Source organism: Pygocentrus nattereri, chromosome 8, assembly GCF_015220715.1.
Source record: "Pygocentrus nattereri isolate fPygNat1 chromosome 8, fPygNat1.pri, whole genome shotgun sequence".
Lineage (NCBI taxonomy): Eukaryota > Metazoa > Chordata > Actinopteri > Characiformes > Serrasalmidae > Pygocentrus > Pygocentrus nattereri.
The window spans coordinates 8,455,001-8,470,000 of NC_051218.1; the positions used below are offsets into that span (position 1 = coordinate 8,455,001).

Sequence of the window (15,000 nt, forward strand, 5' to 3'; positions counted from 1 at the left end):
GTCAAGTCAAAGTTTCTTTGTATACAGGCGTCGTCCCAAAGCAGCTTTACAGAAGAATCAGGGTCTGAGCCCCTGGACTCTGGTCCACATCAGAGAAGGTTTGACAATCAGTATAAAATACGGAAAAGGGGAAAAGCAGGAGAAGCCATGTCTATGATTAACAAATGCAGCAGTGTCATCAGGAGGGTCAGTTCATGCAGGCGAGGTTTGCACAACATCGTGCAGCAGGAAGCTCTATGGTGGTCAAACTGGTCCAGAAAGCAGGTGAGCAGTGGGCATCCTATCAGTCCAGATGAAGCAACAGAATCAGACCACAAAGGATGGGCAATTATTCACCTTAGCAAAGAAACAACAGAAGCAGTTTGGCAGTTATTTCTTCCACTCCTTGGTAGCATCCTCTTGCCAGTGTCTTCCATTTTTGATTTTAGCTTTATTCCTCGTTAACGCTCATATTTTACATCTTCTGAAAACCGAACTTCCGATTTTAACTAGAAGTTGCTTTTTATTGTAAACAACGTATTTCATAGTGAGCTTAATTCTTGAAATTCTAGCTGTTTATGTTTTCTGAAAAAGGGGCCTTATTTACCTTAATTTCAAATGAATTCATTAGGAATGTCTAAGAGGAGGCAAACCTTTGAGATCGCCACAAAATAATGTATCTGCTGACCTGCACGTTACTACTTTGACATTTAGACAAGCAGTTTTCAGTATGGAAACTGTAAAAGATGTTTTAGTTCATCAATGTTTCTGTCCTAGTTTTCATTTTGTGAAACTCTTATTTTGATATCGCGCGGGTTGTAAAGGAGGTGAACCTCTGGCGGCGGGTTCACGGGCGAGGCGGGGAACGTGACGTGGAAGAACCAAACGGCAAACTGAGCCCCCAGCTAGAGTGGGAACCTGGTATTTTGTGTTTGAGTTTCGTTTATAACTCGTTTTCTCCTTTCTTTACAATGCATATGATTTTCTCTGTACATGCTAATTCATGTTCAAAGCTACGATTTTTTGTCATGCTAATTAGCTTAAAAACTCTTGAAACTCCAGTAATGATTGTCTAGATTCACTCATATTATGTGAAATGCTGTATTGTTTTTGTTTTGTGGCATACTTTGCAGGTTAAGCATGAGTTTGTGTATGGAAGTAAAATGTGCTTCTATATGTAGAGTTCTTACCTCCTCTACTGCATATGACCCAAGAAACAAGCTAGAATATAGCCTTGTTTCTTCATTACGCTATCAAATGTTCATATTCTCATTTTTATTGGAGAAATTGAACTGTATTTTGTTTTCTTCATGGAAATGTTTTTCTGTTTCTGGTTTTCCATAGCTCTTACGGTGTGTTTATATCACATCACACAGCATTAAAATTTTCATAAACCACCAGTTGGCTTTTCTGCTTTCTGGCTGGGTGGCTACAGTAAGAGCTTCACCCTCATCGATTCTGGTCTACATGCTTCTATGCTGCTACATCCCCTGGTGTTTTCTACAGTGGGCTCTCAGTTGTGCAGTGTTGCATATTCCTACTACGGTGGAGCAACAGTCTAAAGAACTCGGTGTATCAATCAGAGAAGAACACAGCTACAGCAAATTCAAGGAGTTAAATGCATCAGAACTGTGAGTACTGTTGGCAAGGTGAGGAACTTTTCAAGGCAAACCATATGGACTGATGTGGGCATTGAACATCTCCCACTCAAATGAAATTGAAAGTAAAACCCATCTTCAAGTGTGAATGAATATTTATGATAAAGGACATTTATTGCAAGTGATTGAAGTGTCTAAGGTTTGTTTTTAATTCAGTTATCTAAGACATAGCATTACAATGCATTTTCCAGTACTGGTGTATATGTGTTTTATAATTGTACAAGTGAACCTTTCCACCTTTGTCTTGTTCAAGCCTCTCTCTTCCATTTAACACTAGATGTAAGGCAAAATGAATGACTCAGCAGCAGTAGATTATTCAAATGCTGGAGAGTTTGAGGAGCAGATTGACAGTCTCCAGCATGAAGTCCAAGATCCAGTAATTATGTCTCTTAAAGCTTTAAAGACATCAGAGATGCATTACTTAAAAGGAGCAACTCGAGCCAAAGAAAAAACTGATTCTCACGACAAACTTCATGAAGCTGATAAGGAACTTCCACACCCTTGACGCTCTGGATGAACATGGTGTCCTACTGAAAAGATGCTTGCATTTCAAAAGGAAGAAGCTCAGAGAAAAGAAAAAAGCTTACTCTTCATGTATGATCATTGGAAAAGTCATGCACACAAGGCAAGAGATCAGCTAATGTCAGATATTCCAAAGTGTTACTTAGGACTTCTCATCAACTCTTTGGGAAAGGGTAAGGAAGACATCTTGGCACAAGCTCAGTTAAGGTGACAAATGGATGCTAGCGAAGCTGTCACGATGGATATTGTCAAAATCGCCTATGAGAGAATGGTAGGAATTAATGGTGAGTTTAATGCAGAACATGAAAGGGGTCATCTCCAAGAGCTGCTTGATTGTGATTATGCACATTCAATCTATGGATCAATCATTTTGCAGAGAAGTTCTAGATCAAGCCTTTATTCTGCCGCCTCATTGGTGGTGGCAAAATGGGCAGATGTAGCAGCCGAACTGGCAGCAAAAGCAGATGCGTATGGAATGCTGCTCAAAGAAGAGAAACAAAGGGAGGTTATAGAACAACAGCTCTATAAGCTCAGCAGCAAGGATTGGAGCGACTGCAGGCAGAGAAAGAACTAAAAGCAGCAAGAGCTAGGTTGGAAGCCTGTGATCAGGAAGCAGCTCAAGAAGCTGCCACACATACGGACGCCAACCATAGCATCAAATGTAAAAAGGTATGTGTCACATTTTGAACGGGTTGGGAGGAAAGACGCCAGCGGCAGGGGTGAAGGCAGAGAGCAAATTTATTTTTTTAAACACAACTTAAATGGCTTTTCAGCCTGTCACATTAACGTCTTGTGGACTCATTCAGTTTGGCTCCCTCTCGTGCCTTGCCGGGGTCTTCTTCTCTCTCGAAGTTCTGCCGCCTACTGAAGGGAGCGATGGCTATAAGTAGGCTGGCAGAAACAAGGCACAGGTGAGCATCGTCAGCTACTTAACCCACTGGTTCAACTGGATCAGCTTCTCTGTTCCGCACTCGGCCATGCCCCCTTCTCCACGTAATGCAGCACTACTTGTCCAGCCGTTATTAGTCAACCCAGTAGTGCAGCATATATATGGGTGGCCCCCACATGTAGGTGGCCCAGCCCGCAAGGTTTTAGATGGCACCTTCTACAGAATTGACAGTGAAGCCTTTCGAGATGTGGTCAACCATTCACCATTCATAGAGCATTTCGAACAAGACTTGCAAATCGGCCAAAATTTCAGCCGAAGTATGCTGTAGGGCTTAGAGATCTGTCTGATTTTCTGAATGCTTGCAAAGATGCTATTTATTATGTCAAGGGTCTTGAAATACTCAACAGCTGTGAAGAGAATCAAAAAATCGTTCAAAAAATTCCTGACTGGATCCTGATTCGCAATAGAACAGACAAGTTACCCAAGCCTTAACCGAGAAGCAAGAGTTCCCAAGTTTAAGGACTTTGCTGCCTTTGTGGCCATGGAAGCTGAAGTTGCCTGCAACCCAGTAACTTCTTTTGACACTCTCCATTCCTTGGATTCCACCTCTGATAAACGCAACCTGCAAGAGCACAAAAAACCCAACGCTAGTGTGCTCAGCAGCCAAGCAGCTACAGACAGTGAGAGTCAACGGTCATCCAAGAAAGGTGTAAAACCCCCATGTATGCTTTGTCAAGATCATAGACACCAGCTTTATGGCGGCCCTAAATTCACAGCAGTGTCCTTGGAGGAGTGACTATGTGCTATGTACTATGTGAAGGGAAGAAAGCTATGCTATGGGTGTTTGAAACTTGGTCACAATGCTAAGGAGTGTTGTCGTCATCATCACATCTGTGACGCTTGTAAAGCAAGACATCCAACATGTCTCCATGATGACAGTTATATGAAAAGGGAACCTCCCACATCCTCTTCTGACTCATGGCAGAGTAAAGCAAATGAGGCAGCAATGCCAATGTCACTCAGCATAGCTGGAGAAAGTTCTCCCAGCACATCTATGTTTGTGCCAGTGTGGGTGTCAACAAACAGTAATATATGGAAAGACTTGTGTATGCTCTTCTAGACACTCAAAGCAATACTACTTTTGTTGAACAGGGAGTAAGTGACATTTTGCAAACTTAAAAGTATCCAGTGAAGCTCAAATTGATGAGCTCCAGCCACTCAAAGACTGTGAAGAAGGCCTGCTTATCAGCTATAACTGCTTGAGAGCATTGACACCAAGCAGGTTATTCTAGGAGGAAATGATGAGCCTTTTGCCATTCAGACAGACTTAGGATGGAGTATTGTGAGGTGTTCTTCGCTCACCCTGGACTCCTCTTTATGCACTAGCTTGTGTCATCACATTTCTGTCAGAGAGCTACCACCTGTAACTCCTGCAGATGTCATTCATATTCTAGAATCTGACTTCAAGGATGTAAAGGAAGACAGCAAGACAGTTTCTCAAGAAGATGCCACGTTCCTTGACAAGTTATGCCTAGTTCACACTACAAGATTTTAGCCTGGTTTTTCAGTCGCCGACTGTTTTTTGTAGATCGCCGACAGAAACCTGTGGTCGGAGGCAAATCGGCGATCACTTGGCGCTCGCTCATTCGTGTAGTGTGAACGTCTGAAAGACGCTTGCCGAGCCATCGCCGAGTGGTCGCCGACTAATCGCAGACGCCTGGCAAATGTTTAATATCTAGCCCAGTCGGCGACTGTGAGTCAACAGCAGCGTGTAGCTACAGCCAATGGGAACACGTAGAGAGAGAACCGCGTCGCCGTTGAAGATCTCTCTGCACGACAGTCAAGGAGTACACAAACAGAATAATGGCTACAAGAGGTTCTCGCTCTACTGGGACACAAGAAATGGAGGAACAGTTGATAGAGCTTTGGCTTTGGATAGAGCTTTTGGCTTTTCTTACTACAAATCAGCGCAGTGACAACTTTGATTGCTTGTTTTTTGACGTCCATTTTGGAAATTACCTATCTTACCTACCTTCTACGTGGTATTGCTAGTTCTCACGAGAGTTTAGTTTTCGTGTGTTCTCGTGTTTTTGGACAGCAACCAGATGAGTCTGCGATTCCCCAGGGTGAAAGTCGCTTAATTCGTGAGCCCATGTCGCCGATCAGTCATGTAGTGTGAAAGCCACAACAACTGAAAGACTCGCAATTACAGCACAACCAGTCATGTAGTGTGAACGGCACAAAAACCTGACGACTGAAAAAGTCGTGTAGTGTGAACCAGGCTTTAAGTGAGGGTATATGGAAAAACAGTGAAGGTCACTACAAAATGCCTCTCCCCTTCAAGAAGAGACCCAGTCTACCAGACAACAAGGATTTAGCGATTCTGTGACTCAACCGCCTAAAAAGGAAATTGGCAAAGGACGGCAAGTATAGGGAGCATTATGTTAATTTCATGAAAGAGATTATTGATAAAGGAGATGCAGAGGAAGTCCAAGACCAGGGTGTTGAAGTTGAGAGATGGTATATCCCACACCATGGCATCTACCACACAAAAAAGCCAGATAAACTTTGAGTAGTGTTTGACTGTTCAGCTAGATATAAGGGAACAAGCTTAAACGACCATCTTCTCACTGGGCCTGATTTGATGAATAACCTAATTGGAGTTCTCATTAGGTTTTGGCAATACACCATTGCAATAATGTGCAATGTCGAAGACGTTCCACCAGTGTCATGTATATGAAGCCGACAGAAACTTTCTGCGTTTTCTTTGGTGGAGCAATGAAGATTTCAGCACAGAGCCAAATCCGTATGAGGGTACATCTGTTTGGCGCTGTTTCCTCTCCTGGATGTGCCAATTATGGGCTGAAGTATCTGGCCCAGGAGATCTTTATCCTCTGGGTGCCCAGTTCATCACAAGGGACTTCTACATGGATACTGGAGTTACAAGTGTGGATCACGTCAATAATGCCGTTCAGCTTGCAAGGGAAGCTCATAAACTTTGCACCAACGGTGGTCTTCGATTGCACAAGTTTGTGTCCAACAATAGATCTGTCTTGCAGAGCATGTCACCATCAGAGAGGTCAGCTGATGTCGGGAACTTTAATCTAGCCTTTGATGACCTACCATCAGAGATAGCATTAGAAATCCAGTGGGACCCGAAGTCCGACTGTTTCAAGTTCAGCGTCAACCTTAAAGAACAACCTGCAAATCACCGTCGAGTTCTATCTACAGTTGCCTCACTATACAATCCCTTTGTACCTCCATTCGTGATTAAAGGGAAATGGATTCTTCAAGAGATGTGTAGGCGTGGCTTAGGCTGGGACGACACTTGGGGGGATGAGCTTTGACTGAAATGGGAATGCTGGAGAAGTGATCTAGCCAATTTGAACCAGGTCATCTTATCACATTGTCATGCACCAGATGAATTTGGAAGGATTACAAAGACCAAATTGCATAATTTTTCTGATGCTAGCGTAACAGGATATGGTCAGTGTTCCTACTTGAGATTTCATAATGAAAATGGAGATGTGCACTGCTCTAGTCATTGGGAAATCCAGAGTAGCTCAAACAAAGATTACTACTGTTCCCAGGTTGGAATTGATGGCCGCTGTTGTTTCGGTGAAGATAAGCAACATGCTTCAGGAGGAGTTGGCATCTCTTGAGGCAGAGGATTTATTCTGGACTGACTCCAAGGTGGTTTTAGGGTATATAAGGAAAGAATCAAGACATTTCCACATGTTTGTTGCAAACAGAGTCCAGAAAATACACCTCAGCTCAAACCCTCAGCAATATAGGTATGGTTCATCTAATGATAATCCTGCTGATCATGCCTCCAGAGGCCTGTCTCTCTGTGACCTTCTGATGTCTATCTGGTTCATGGGTCCAGAATTCTTATGGAAGAGGAAACTTCAGCTGCCAGTAGATGTTACTCCAGAGCCAGAGATAGGAGACATTGAGGTCAGAAATGCTCAAACTTTTGAGAACCAAAACAACAGAGCAAGTGAACATAGTTGATCGTCTCTCCAAGTTTCCATCTTGGTCATGGGCGCTTAGAGCTCTAGCATGAATTCTTAGATGCATCAGCAAGAACAAGTCAAGCTGGCTCTCTACTGTGGAGGAGAGAGAAAATGCTGAGCGCCTTACAATTAGGAATTTGCAGGGCCAAGTATTCCAAGAGGAGTTGAATCTCCTGAGCGAAGGAATTCCCCTACCATCTCACAGTAGGTTGCACCAGCTAAACACATTCGTTGACTGGGTTGGTCTGCTTAAGGTGGGAGGAAGATTGCGTAACCCGTCTCTTGCCTTATTCAAACATCCAGCAATTCTCCCCAAAGATCATCACATCACAATGATGATTGTTGCTCATAATCATGAAAAGGTTGAGCATCAAGGCAAAGGTCTCACCCTTAACAAAATAAGGTCAAGTGGCTACTGGAGTCCAGGGGTTGGCCACACAGTAGCATCCTATATTCATCGCTGTGTAACATGCAGAAACCTCACGAGACCTGTGGAGGAGCAAAGGATGGCTGACTTGCCTCCCGAACGTGTAGAACAGTCACCTCCATTTACTTATTGTGAAATGGACTGTTTCGGCCCATTTTTTTACAAAGCAAGGATGGAAAGTGAACAAAAGATATGGTCTTCTCTTAACTTGCTTTTACTCAAGGATGATTCACCTTGAGATGCTCGAAGATATGTCGACTGACGCCTTCATCAACAGTATCCGATGCTTCGTTGCCATCCATGGTGCAGTGCGACAAATAAAGTCAGATCAAGGGAGTAACTTTGTCGGAGCAAAACATGAACTTAGGGAAGCTCTTAAAAAGGTGGACTCAGAGTGCATAGCTAAGTTCCTTGTCAAGAAGCACTGCAACTTCATCATGAACGAACCCTGTTGAAGTCATGCTGGTGGTGTCTGGGAGAGATGGATTAGAACAGTCAGAAGTATTCTCAGATCCACAATTTCCCTCTCTTCAGATAAGCTGAATGATGCTTCTTTACAAGCCTTTCTGAATGAAGCGATGGCTATCGTGAACAGCCGTCCACTTACAGTTGACAATCTCACAGACCCAAACAGCCTTGAACCCCTTACCCCAAATCATCTCCTCACCCAGAAAACTGACAAAGCTCTACCCCCACCTGGCAAATTTATCAGGGAAGACATTTATGCTAGGAAGAGATGGCGCCATGTACAATATTTAGCTAAACAGTTTTGGAGCCAATGGCATAAAGAGTACCTTGCTACCATTGCCATCAGACAGCACTGGCACTCACCAAAGAGAAACATTCAAATTGGTGACATTGTGATGATTAAGGATGATGATCTGCCCACGTGTGAATAGCGACTGGGTCGAGTGTCAGAGACAACTCCTGGTAAGGATGTATTCATCAGAAGAGTCAAGGTGCAGCTAAGAAAGGTGAACGTCTAAGCAAGCTGTCGGTGGTGGACCGCCTGGTTCAGAAGCTGGTCCTGTTACTGGAGACAGGTTGCTCTTTTCACAGTCTCTTCCTTCAGATCCTTTTGTTTTCCTCATGGTTTTGTATCCCTATAAGTCTGAGTAATGTTGTTGATGTTTGTCATTTCAGTCAGGGAATCATTTGTGCTTTGTATGGTGATCATTTTCTGTTATAAATCACTCATGATTGGTGGTAGTGTAGGATATGTTTTAGTTCATCAATATTTCTGTCCCATGCTAGTTTTCCATTTTGTGAAATATATACAAATGATAGGGTCCTCTTATTTTGATATCGCGCGTGTTGTAAAGGAGGTGAATCTCTTGCCGTGGGTTCACAGGCACTGGTGTGAATCCTGGACAAAGTGGGGAACGTAAAGTGGAATAGAAAAACGGCAAATTGAGCCCCTAGCTAGAGTGGGAACAAGGTATTTTGTGTTTGAGTTTGGTTTGTAACTCTCTTCCTTTCTTTACAATGCATATGGTTTTCTCGATACATTCTAATTTATGTTCAAATTTACAATTTTTTGTGAAATGCTGTATTGTTTTTGTTTTGTGGCATATTATGCAGGTTAAGCATGAGTTTGTGTATGGAAGTAAAATGCGCTTCTATATGTATAGTTCTTAACACATTTATTGCATATGACTTAATATACAAGCTAAAATATAATCTTGTTTCTTCATTACACCATCAAATGTTCATATTCTCATTTTTATTGGAGAAATTGAACTGTATTTTGTTTTCTTCATGGAAATGTTTTTCTGTTTCTGGTTTTCCTTAGCTCTTATGGTGTGTTTATATCACACCACATGGCATTGAAATTTTCATAAACCATCAGTTGGCTTTTGTACTTTCTGGCTGGATGGCAGCAGAAACACTTATAAACCTAGACTAGTGTTTTGTAGATACATTGTGAAAAAGACAAATTTCTGGTTTATCACTCAGTGACCATGAGTTTGCATCTAGCTCCTTCCAGTTTTATACCAGATTTAGACACTAAGTGTGGGAAAAGCAGCAGAAGGGCCAGTCTGGTACCTCAGACCCAAGGTCACAATGACACAGTTGAAATATAAAAGTCTAGTGCTGCACTAAAATGCTCTACTCCGCCAACATGAGAGGGCTGCTGGTTTTGGCGACTGTATTTGTGGCCGTTTTTGGCAAGGAGACCTTTGAGGGGTAGGAATTCTCATCTTTTCTTTTGCATATTTTTAGAGTTGTACGATTATAGGCTCAAGAAATAGAAATTAAATAGAAATTTATCTCACTGTGTCGCAGAAAGATGAATGACAGAAGAAATACTGACTCATTAAAGAGGAATTCCATGATTTGTTAATTGTATGTTCTGTAATTTTCTGTAATTCTATCTTTGAGATATAAACAAGGCCTTGCAATATGGCTGCGATGGCTAATACTAATTATAATCTAAAATGACCAGTCAACCTAAATGTGTCTTCTGAGTTTTTATATATATATATATATATATATATATATATATATATATATATATATATATATATATATATATATATATATATATATATATAATTTGTGATGGTAAAATGCTAAATCTGAAGAATTTCCTTTTGGTATTATTTTACCTGTGTGGATCTCTCCACCAAAGACGATTAGTTTTCAAAAAATGCATTTTAAGCCATTAAGCCAAAACCTTACTCTAAAACTATCATAAAACAACTTCTCAGGCAACTTATTTTGTGTTATAACTTAACATGAGGGAACTTTATGGGGCAGTAAATGCTTTAGACATCCAGTTCCTATTTTCATACACATGACCACCTGTTTCTCTTGCACAGCAGATTTCACAGTAAATCTGAATGACTTTATATACATCATAAAGATTGAAAAAAAAAATCACTGGACAATATACTGGACATTAATTATGACCCCAACCTCTCACTGTAGATATTGGCATTCATAACCATTAGCACAAGATATAGATTACCAAGTAGAAATTATTTGAAAACATTATCATTCATTGAATACATATTTAATGTCTCTGATGTATTTCACAGTCACCAGGTTCTACGCATCACTGCAACAAATGAGGTGCAGATCAACCTCCTGAAGGAACTGTCTGAGCTGGAGCATCTTCAGGTAAAACTGCATACAAACAGCTATTTATATGAGGACACCAAGAATGCGGATATTGTTACAATGGCAGACATATATGCATTACCATAAACAAATATGTATTTGTTCTCTTGTTTTTGCAGCTGGACTTCTGGATGGAACCCGTTCATGAGTCTTTGCCTGTAGATGTTCATGTTCCATTCCGCAGTCTGCAACCTGTCAAGTCCTTCCTGGCTTATAATGAAATCCACTATGAAGTCATGATCAAGGATCTTCAGGTAAGATTATCTACATAGAAAGGAGGTTTCAGATATTCCTCAGTTATCTGGGAGTGATTCTGGTCTAAACATTGCCATGTTTAACCATATTCTAGCATATATTATATAACATATATTAGCATATGACATATATTAGCCAATAGTTCTCTCCAGTTCTCTAAAACTCCATTGCTTGTCTTTACCACCAGGATCTTCTGGATATGGAACAGCGTCAGATGCTGAAATCTCGTGCTCTTCAGCCCAGATCCACTGATGATTACGACTACACCAATTACCACACTCTGGATGAGGTCAGCACAGCAGTTATTTAATGTGCTGACCATAACTATGTTCCATATAACTCTGAAGTCTCTGCAAAGACATAACAAATGTATAAGCATGAGGCAACAGTACATTGATAATGTGTGTCAAGATCAATTTATTTCATTGCTGTTGTACCCTGTTACCATTTTGGAGATATGTCTTAGTTTTTGTCCTTGTTTCAGAAAAATAGTTAAAGGTCTGTAACTGGGGCAGCACCCCTCTTGTAACTGGGGTGGTACTCTAAAGGGGTACATCTCAGTATCTTTAGTTAGGGAACATAACTGTACAATAATCCATTGAAATGATGTTCTCTAAGTTGTATCGACTCCACACACCCCGGCACGTCTCCAGGCCTTTTGTTTTATTGTTCTGTTTTGAAACATTAGGTTATGCTGTACCTTTGAGGCAACATTTACATTGATTTTACATTGTTTGTACCTTGATTAATGAAAAATGTACCTGCACGGAAGGTCATAAAACAGCTTTATTGCATTATTGCAGTCAAGAGATGTAGCCAAGGGGTGACCTGAGTGCCCAAGTTCTGGAAAGTAAGACTATTATCAATGAAGCTGTCACTAGAGGAATGTTCTCCTACCTACCCTAACAATTTCCTGTGAAAATCTGCCATCAAGGCAATTCCTGAGAAGGTACAAGACTGAGATGTTGATGCATGCAGCACTCAGCTTGTTATTGTTCTAATATCTCTGATAGGCTAGTTTGTTAAGCAAACAGTTCAGTAAATGCTGGTCAAAACCTTAACATTATGCCTTGTTCATTCATTTTGCATAAAGAATCAGCCATGATTTGCCCTAACACAGTTCAATGTACCTAAATACACTTTCACATCACTATAGAACAGTATTTTGTTTGGTTATATGTTATGCTGTATGTGGATCACATGACTGAAGATCATCATTTTTTTTTAACAGAACACAATCAAAAACAGGAGAAAACAGGAGTTCCAGCTGTTTTTCAAAATGTTATTTAATTAATTGATTACAAATCAGCTGCTGTAACAACGTAGCACTAATATAAGTGCAGAAGAAAGTTATTAACTACTTTTCATTTCATTTCTTCCCAGCAGTTTGCCACCCCTCTAAAAACTCTGGGTCTAACTTGGCCACCCCATTGTTAACATTCTGGCTACACCCCTGCAGTCCACCTAAAACTGTCTAGGTTCACTCAACTGAAATAAATCATTGTCATTTGACCATTGCTTTACCTTCATTGCTCTGATTTTCAGATCAACAGCTTCATCGACATGCTGGTGAAGGAGAACCCTAGACTACTTCGCAAAATTGAGATCGGCCACAGCTACGAGAAACGTTCCCTGAATGTTCTGCATGTAAGTAACAGTCATCAACAAACTTTGAGTAACAAATCATTTTAACATAAAATGCAAAGCATTTGGACAGGGGTCCACCACGCTTCACACTGCACCACTACCACTGAAAAGTAACATGCATATCCATTAGTTTTCTTTCTCTCTCACATAGTTTAGCACTGGTCCTAACCGCCCTGGTATCTGGATCGACACTGGCATCCACTCTAGAGAATGGATCACTCAGGCCAGTGGAACCTGGTTCGCCAAGAAGGTTCATTTCAGAACTTTAATACACCATCTTGTATCTTGAGAGAGCCTTAAATACACACAGTTGCAAGTTTCTTAACAACTGTAACAGTGTAACTCTGCTTTCTTTGTGTAGATTGCAACTGACTACGGACGTGACGACGCTCTTACCGCCATCCTTGACAACTATGACATTTTCCTGGAGATTGTCACCAACCCCGATGGATACGATTATACACACAAAACTGTGAGTCTTAACATGTCCTAAAAATGTGTTTTTAAAGTATTTGTGCAACTCTACAGCAGCTGGTCTGTCTTGCATGCACAGCATGATCTACCAACAAATTTTCAATGATGTGCAAGTCAGGGAGCTGTGAGGGGTATTGCAAAAGCCTCAGCTTGCCTTTCTTAAAGTAGTTAATGGTGGATTTTGAGGTGTTTTTTTTTATCTTTGTGCTGCTGTAGAAGTCAGCCTCTTTTCAGCTTCAGTTTCTTAATGTACTGTTTCATATTTGCTTCTAAAATCTGCTGATATTTAGTAGAATCAATCTATCTACTTAGTGCCACTGGCTGTCACACAACCTCAAAGCACACTAGATCCACCCCCATACTTAACAGTTGGCAAGGTGTTCTTTTCATTTAATGCTGCTTTTTTACTCTAAACATAACTTTGGTGAAATGTGGCCAAACACTTAATGTCTAAAGAGTTTTTACTTCAACAGTTCTTCACCAGTTTTGCATATATTGACTTGTTCTATATATTTTTATCTAAAATTTTGCACATGACTATGTATATGACTTTTTGTATTCTTTCATGTGTTTAGAACCGCATGTGGCGCAAGACTAGGAAACCTGATCCTGATTCAGATTGTGTTGGAGTAGATCCCAACAGGAACTGGAGTACTGGCTTCGGAGGTACAGTATATGCAAGTTCTAAATAATTTTAAAATGAAGTGTCTGTGCAAAATGCAAATAAAAACCAAATGCAATTATGTGCCAATCACCTAAACAAAATTCAGTCACCTAAAAATACGAATTCAAAAGCCCATTTTGAATTTGATGCTGACAACACGCTCCAAAAATTTGTGACGTGGCAACAGAAGGCCGGTAAAGTTGTGTAGTGCTAAAAAAAAAAACGCTTGGTGGTTAATTGGCAACAGGTCAGAACATGACGGAGTTGAAAGAGCATCCCAGAGAGGCTGAGTCTTTCACAAGGAAACAATTCAAGAATAACGTTTCTGAGTGTGAAATAGCTTTTCGTCATCTATGGTATATAATAACATTAAAAGATTCAGCGAATATTCCTGAGAAGTGTCCTGTGGTCCGACAAATCAAATCACTCAGCTTGTTATCAGTGCACAGTTCAAAAGCCAGTATTCATGATACTATAGGGGTGCGTTAGTGTGCATGACATGGGTGTTGTGGCACCATTAATGCTGAACATTAGATCCATGTTTTGGCAACATTTGCTGCCATCCAGACAACGCCTGGTGGAGAAGGCCTTGCTTACTTCAGCAAGGCAAAGCCAAACCACATTCTGCATGTATTATAGCAGCATTGCTCATATTAAAAGAGTCCGGCCACTAACCTGGCCTGCCTGCAGTCCAGAACTGTCACCGCTGATAACATTTTGCAAATTATGCAATGGAAAATACTGCAAATGAGATCCTGAACTGTCGAGCAGTTGAAATCCTATATCAAACAAGAACAGGAAAACATTTGGCTTTCAGAACTACAGCAGTGTCTCCTCAGTTCACAAACAAAAAAAAACAGGTGATGAAACACAGTGGTAAACATGCCAAAACAATAAAATTACTCAGTTTTTATATTTGATAGGTTGTCTTTAATATTTTCCTTTAAAAATGCATCCCGACTTTTGGGACTGGGGTTGTAGATCATTTCTAAATGCTTTGATATTTTCCATAGGTGCTGGCTCCAGTAGTCACCCTTGCTCCGAGACCTACCGTGGACCATATGTTAACTCAGAGTCTGAGGTCAAGGCCATTGTGGACTTTGTGAAGTCCCATGGTAACCTCAAGGCCTTTCTCTCCATCCACAGCTACTCTCAGATGTTGCTCTTCCCCTATGGAGACACCAGTATTCCTTGCCCAGACCATGAAGAACTTGTGAGAAACACAAAATTCAATTTCTTCTCCATATATTATACTTAGTGTACCATCTTCAGGTCTATCAGTACTTTAAGACTTTTACTTGAAAAGTCTCCCTACTATGTTTTCACAGAATGAACTTGCAAGGAAG

The 15,000-nt window shown here is 40.9% G+C and overlaps 1 protein-coding gene across 1 annotated transcript in view; it reads left to right on the forward strand.

Annotated features, from left to right (window-relative positions):
- Positions 1-9,542: 9,542 nt before the first annotated feature.
- LOC108439350 (carboxypeptidase A1-like) overlaps positions 9,543-15,000 on the forward strand; it is an 8,907-nt gene continuing 3,449 nt past the window's right edge. The window contains exons 1-10 of the mRNA XM_037540403.1: positions 9,543-9,678; positions 10,533-10,614; positions 10,734-10,868; positions 11,057-11,158; positions 12,415-12,516; positions 12,668-12,766; positions 12,878-12,988; positions 13,566-13,656; positions 14,668-14,867; positions 14,983-15,000. The exon at positions 14,983-15,000 is cut by the window's right edge and continues 67 nt beyond it. Coding sequence (XP_037396300.1) covers positions 9,596-9,678; positions 10,533-10,614; positions 10,734-10,868; positions 11,057-11,158; positions 12,415-12,516; positions 12,668-12,766; positions 12,878-12,988; positions 13,566-13,656; positions 14,668-14,867; positions 14,983-15,000 — 1,023 coding nt within the window. The 5' untranslated portion in view covers positions 9,543-9,595. The remainder of the gene's footprint in view (positions 9,679-10,532; positions 10,615-10,733; positions 10,869-11,056; positions 11,159-12,414; positions 12,517-12,667; positions 12,767-12,877; positions 12,989-13,565; positions 13,657-14,667; positions 14,868-14,982) is intronic.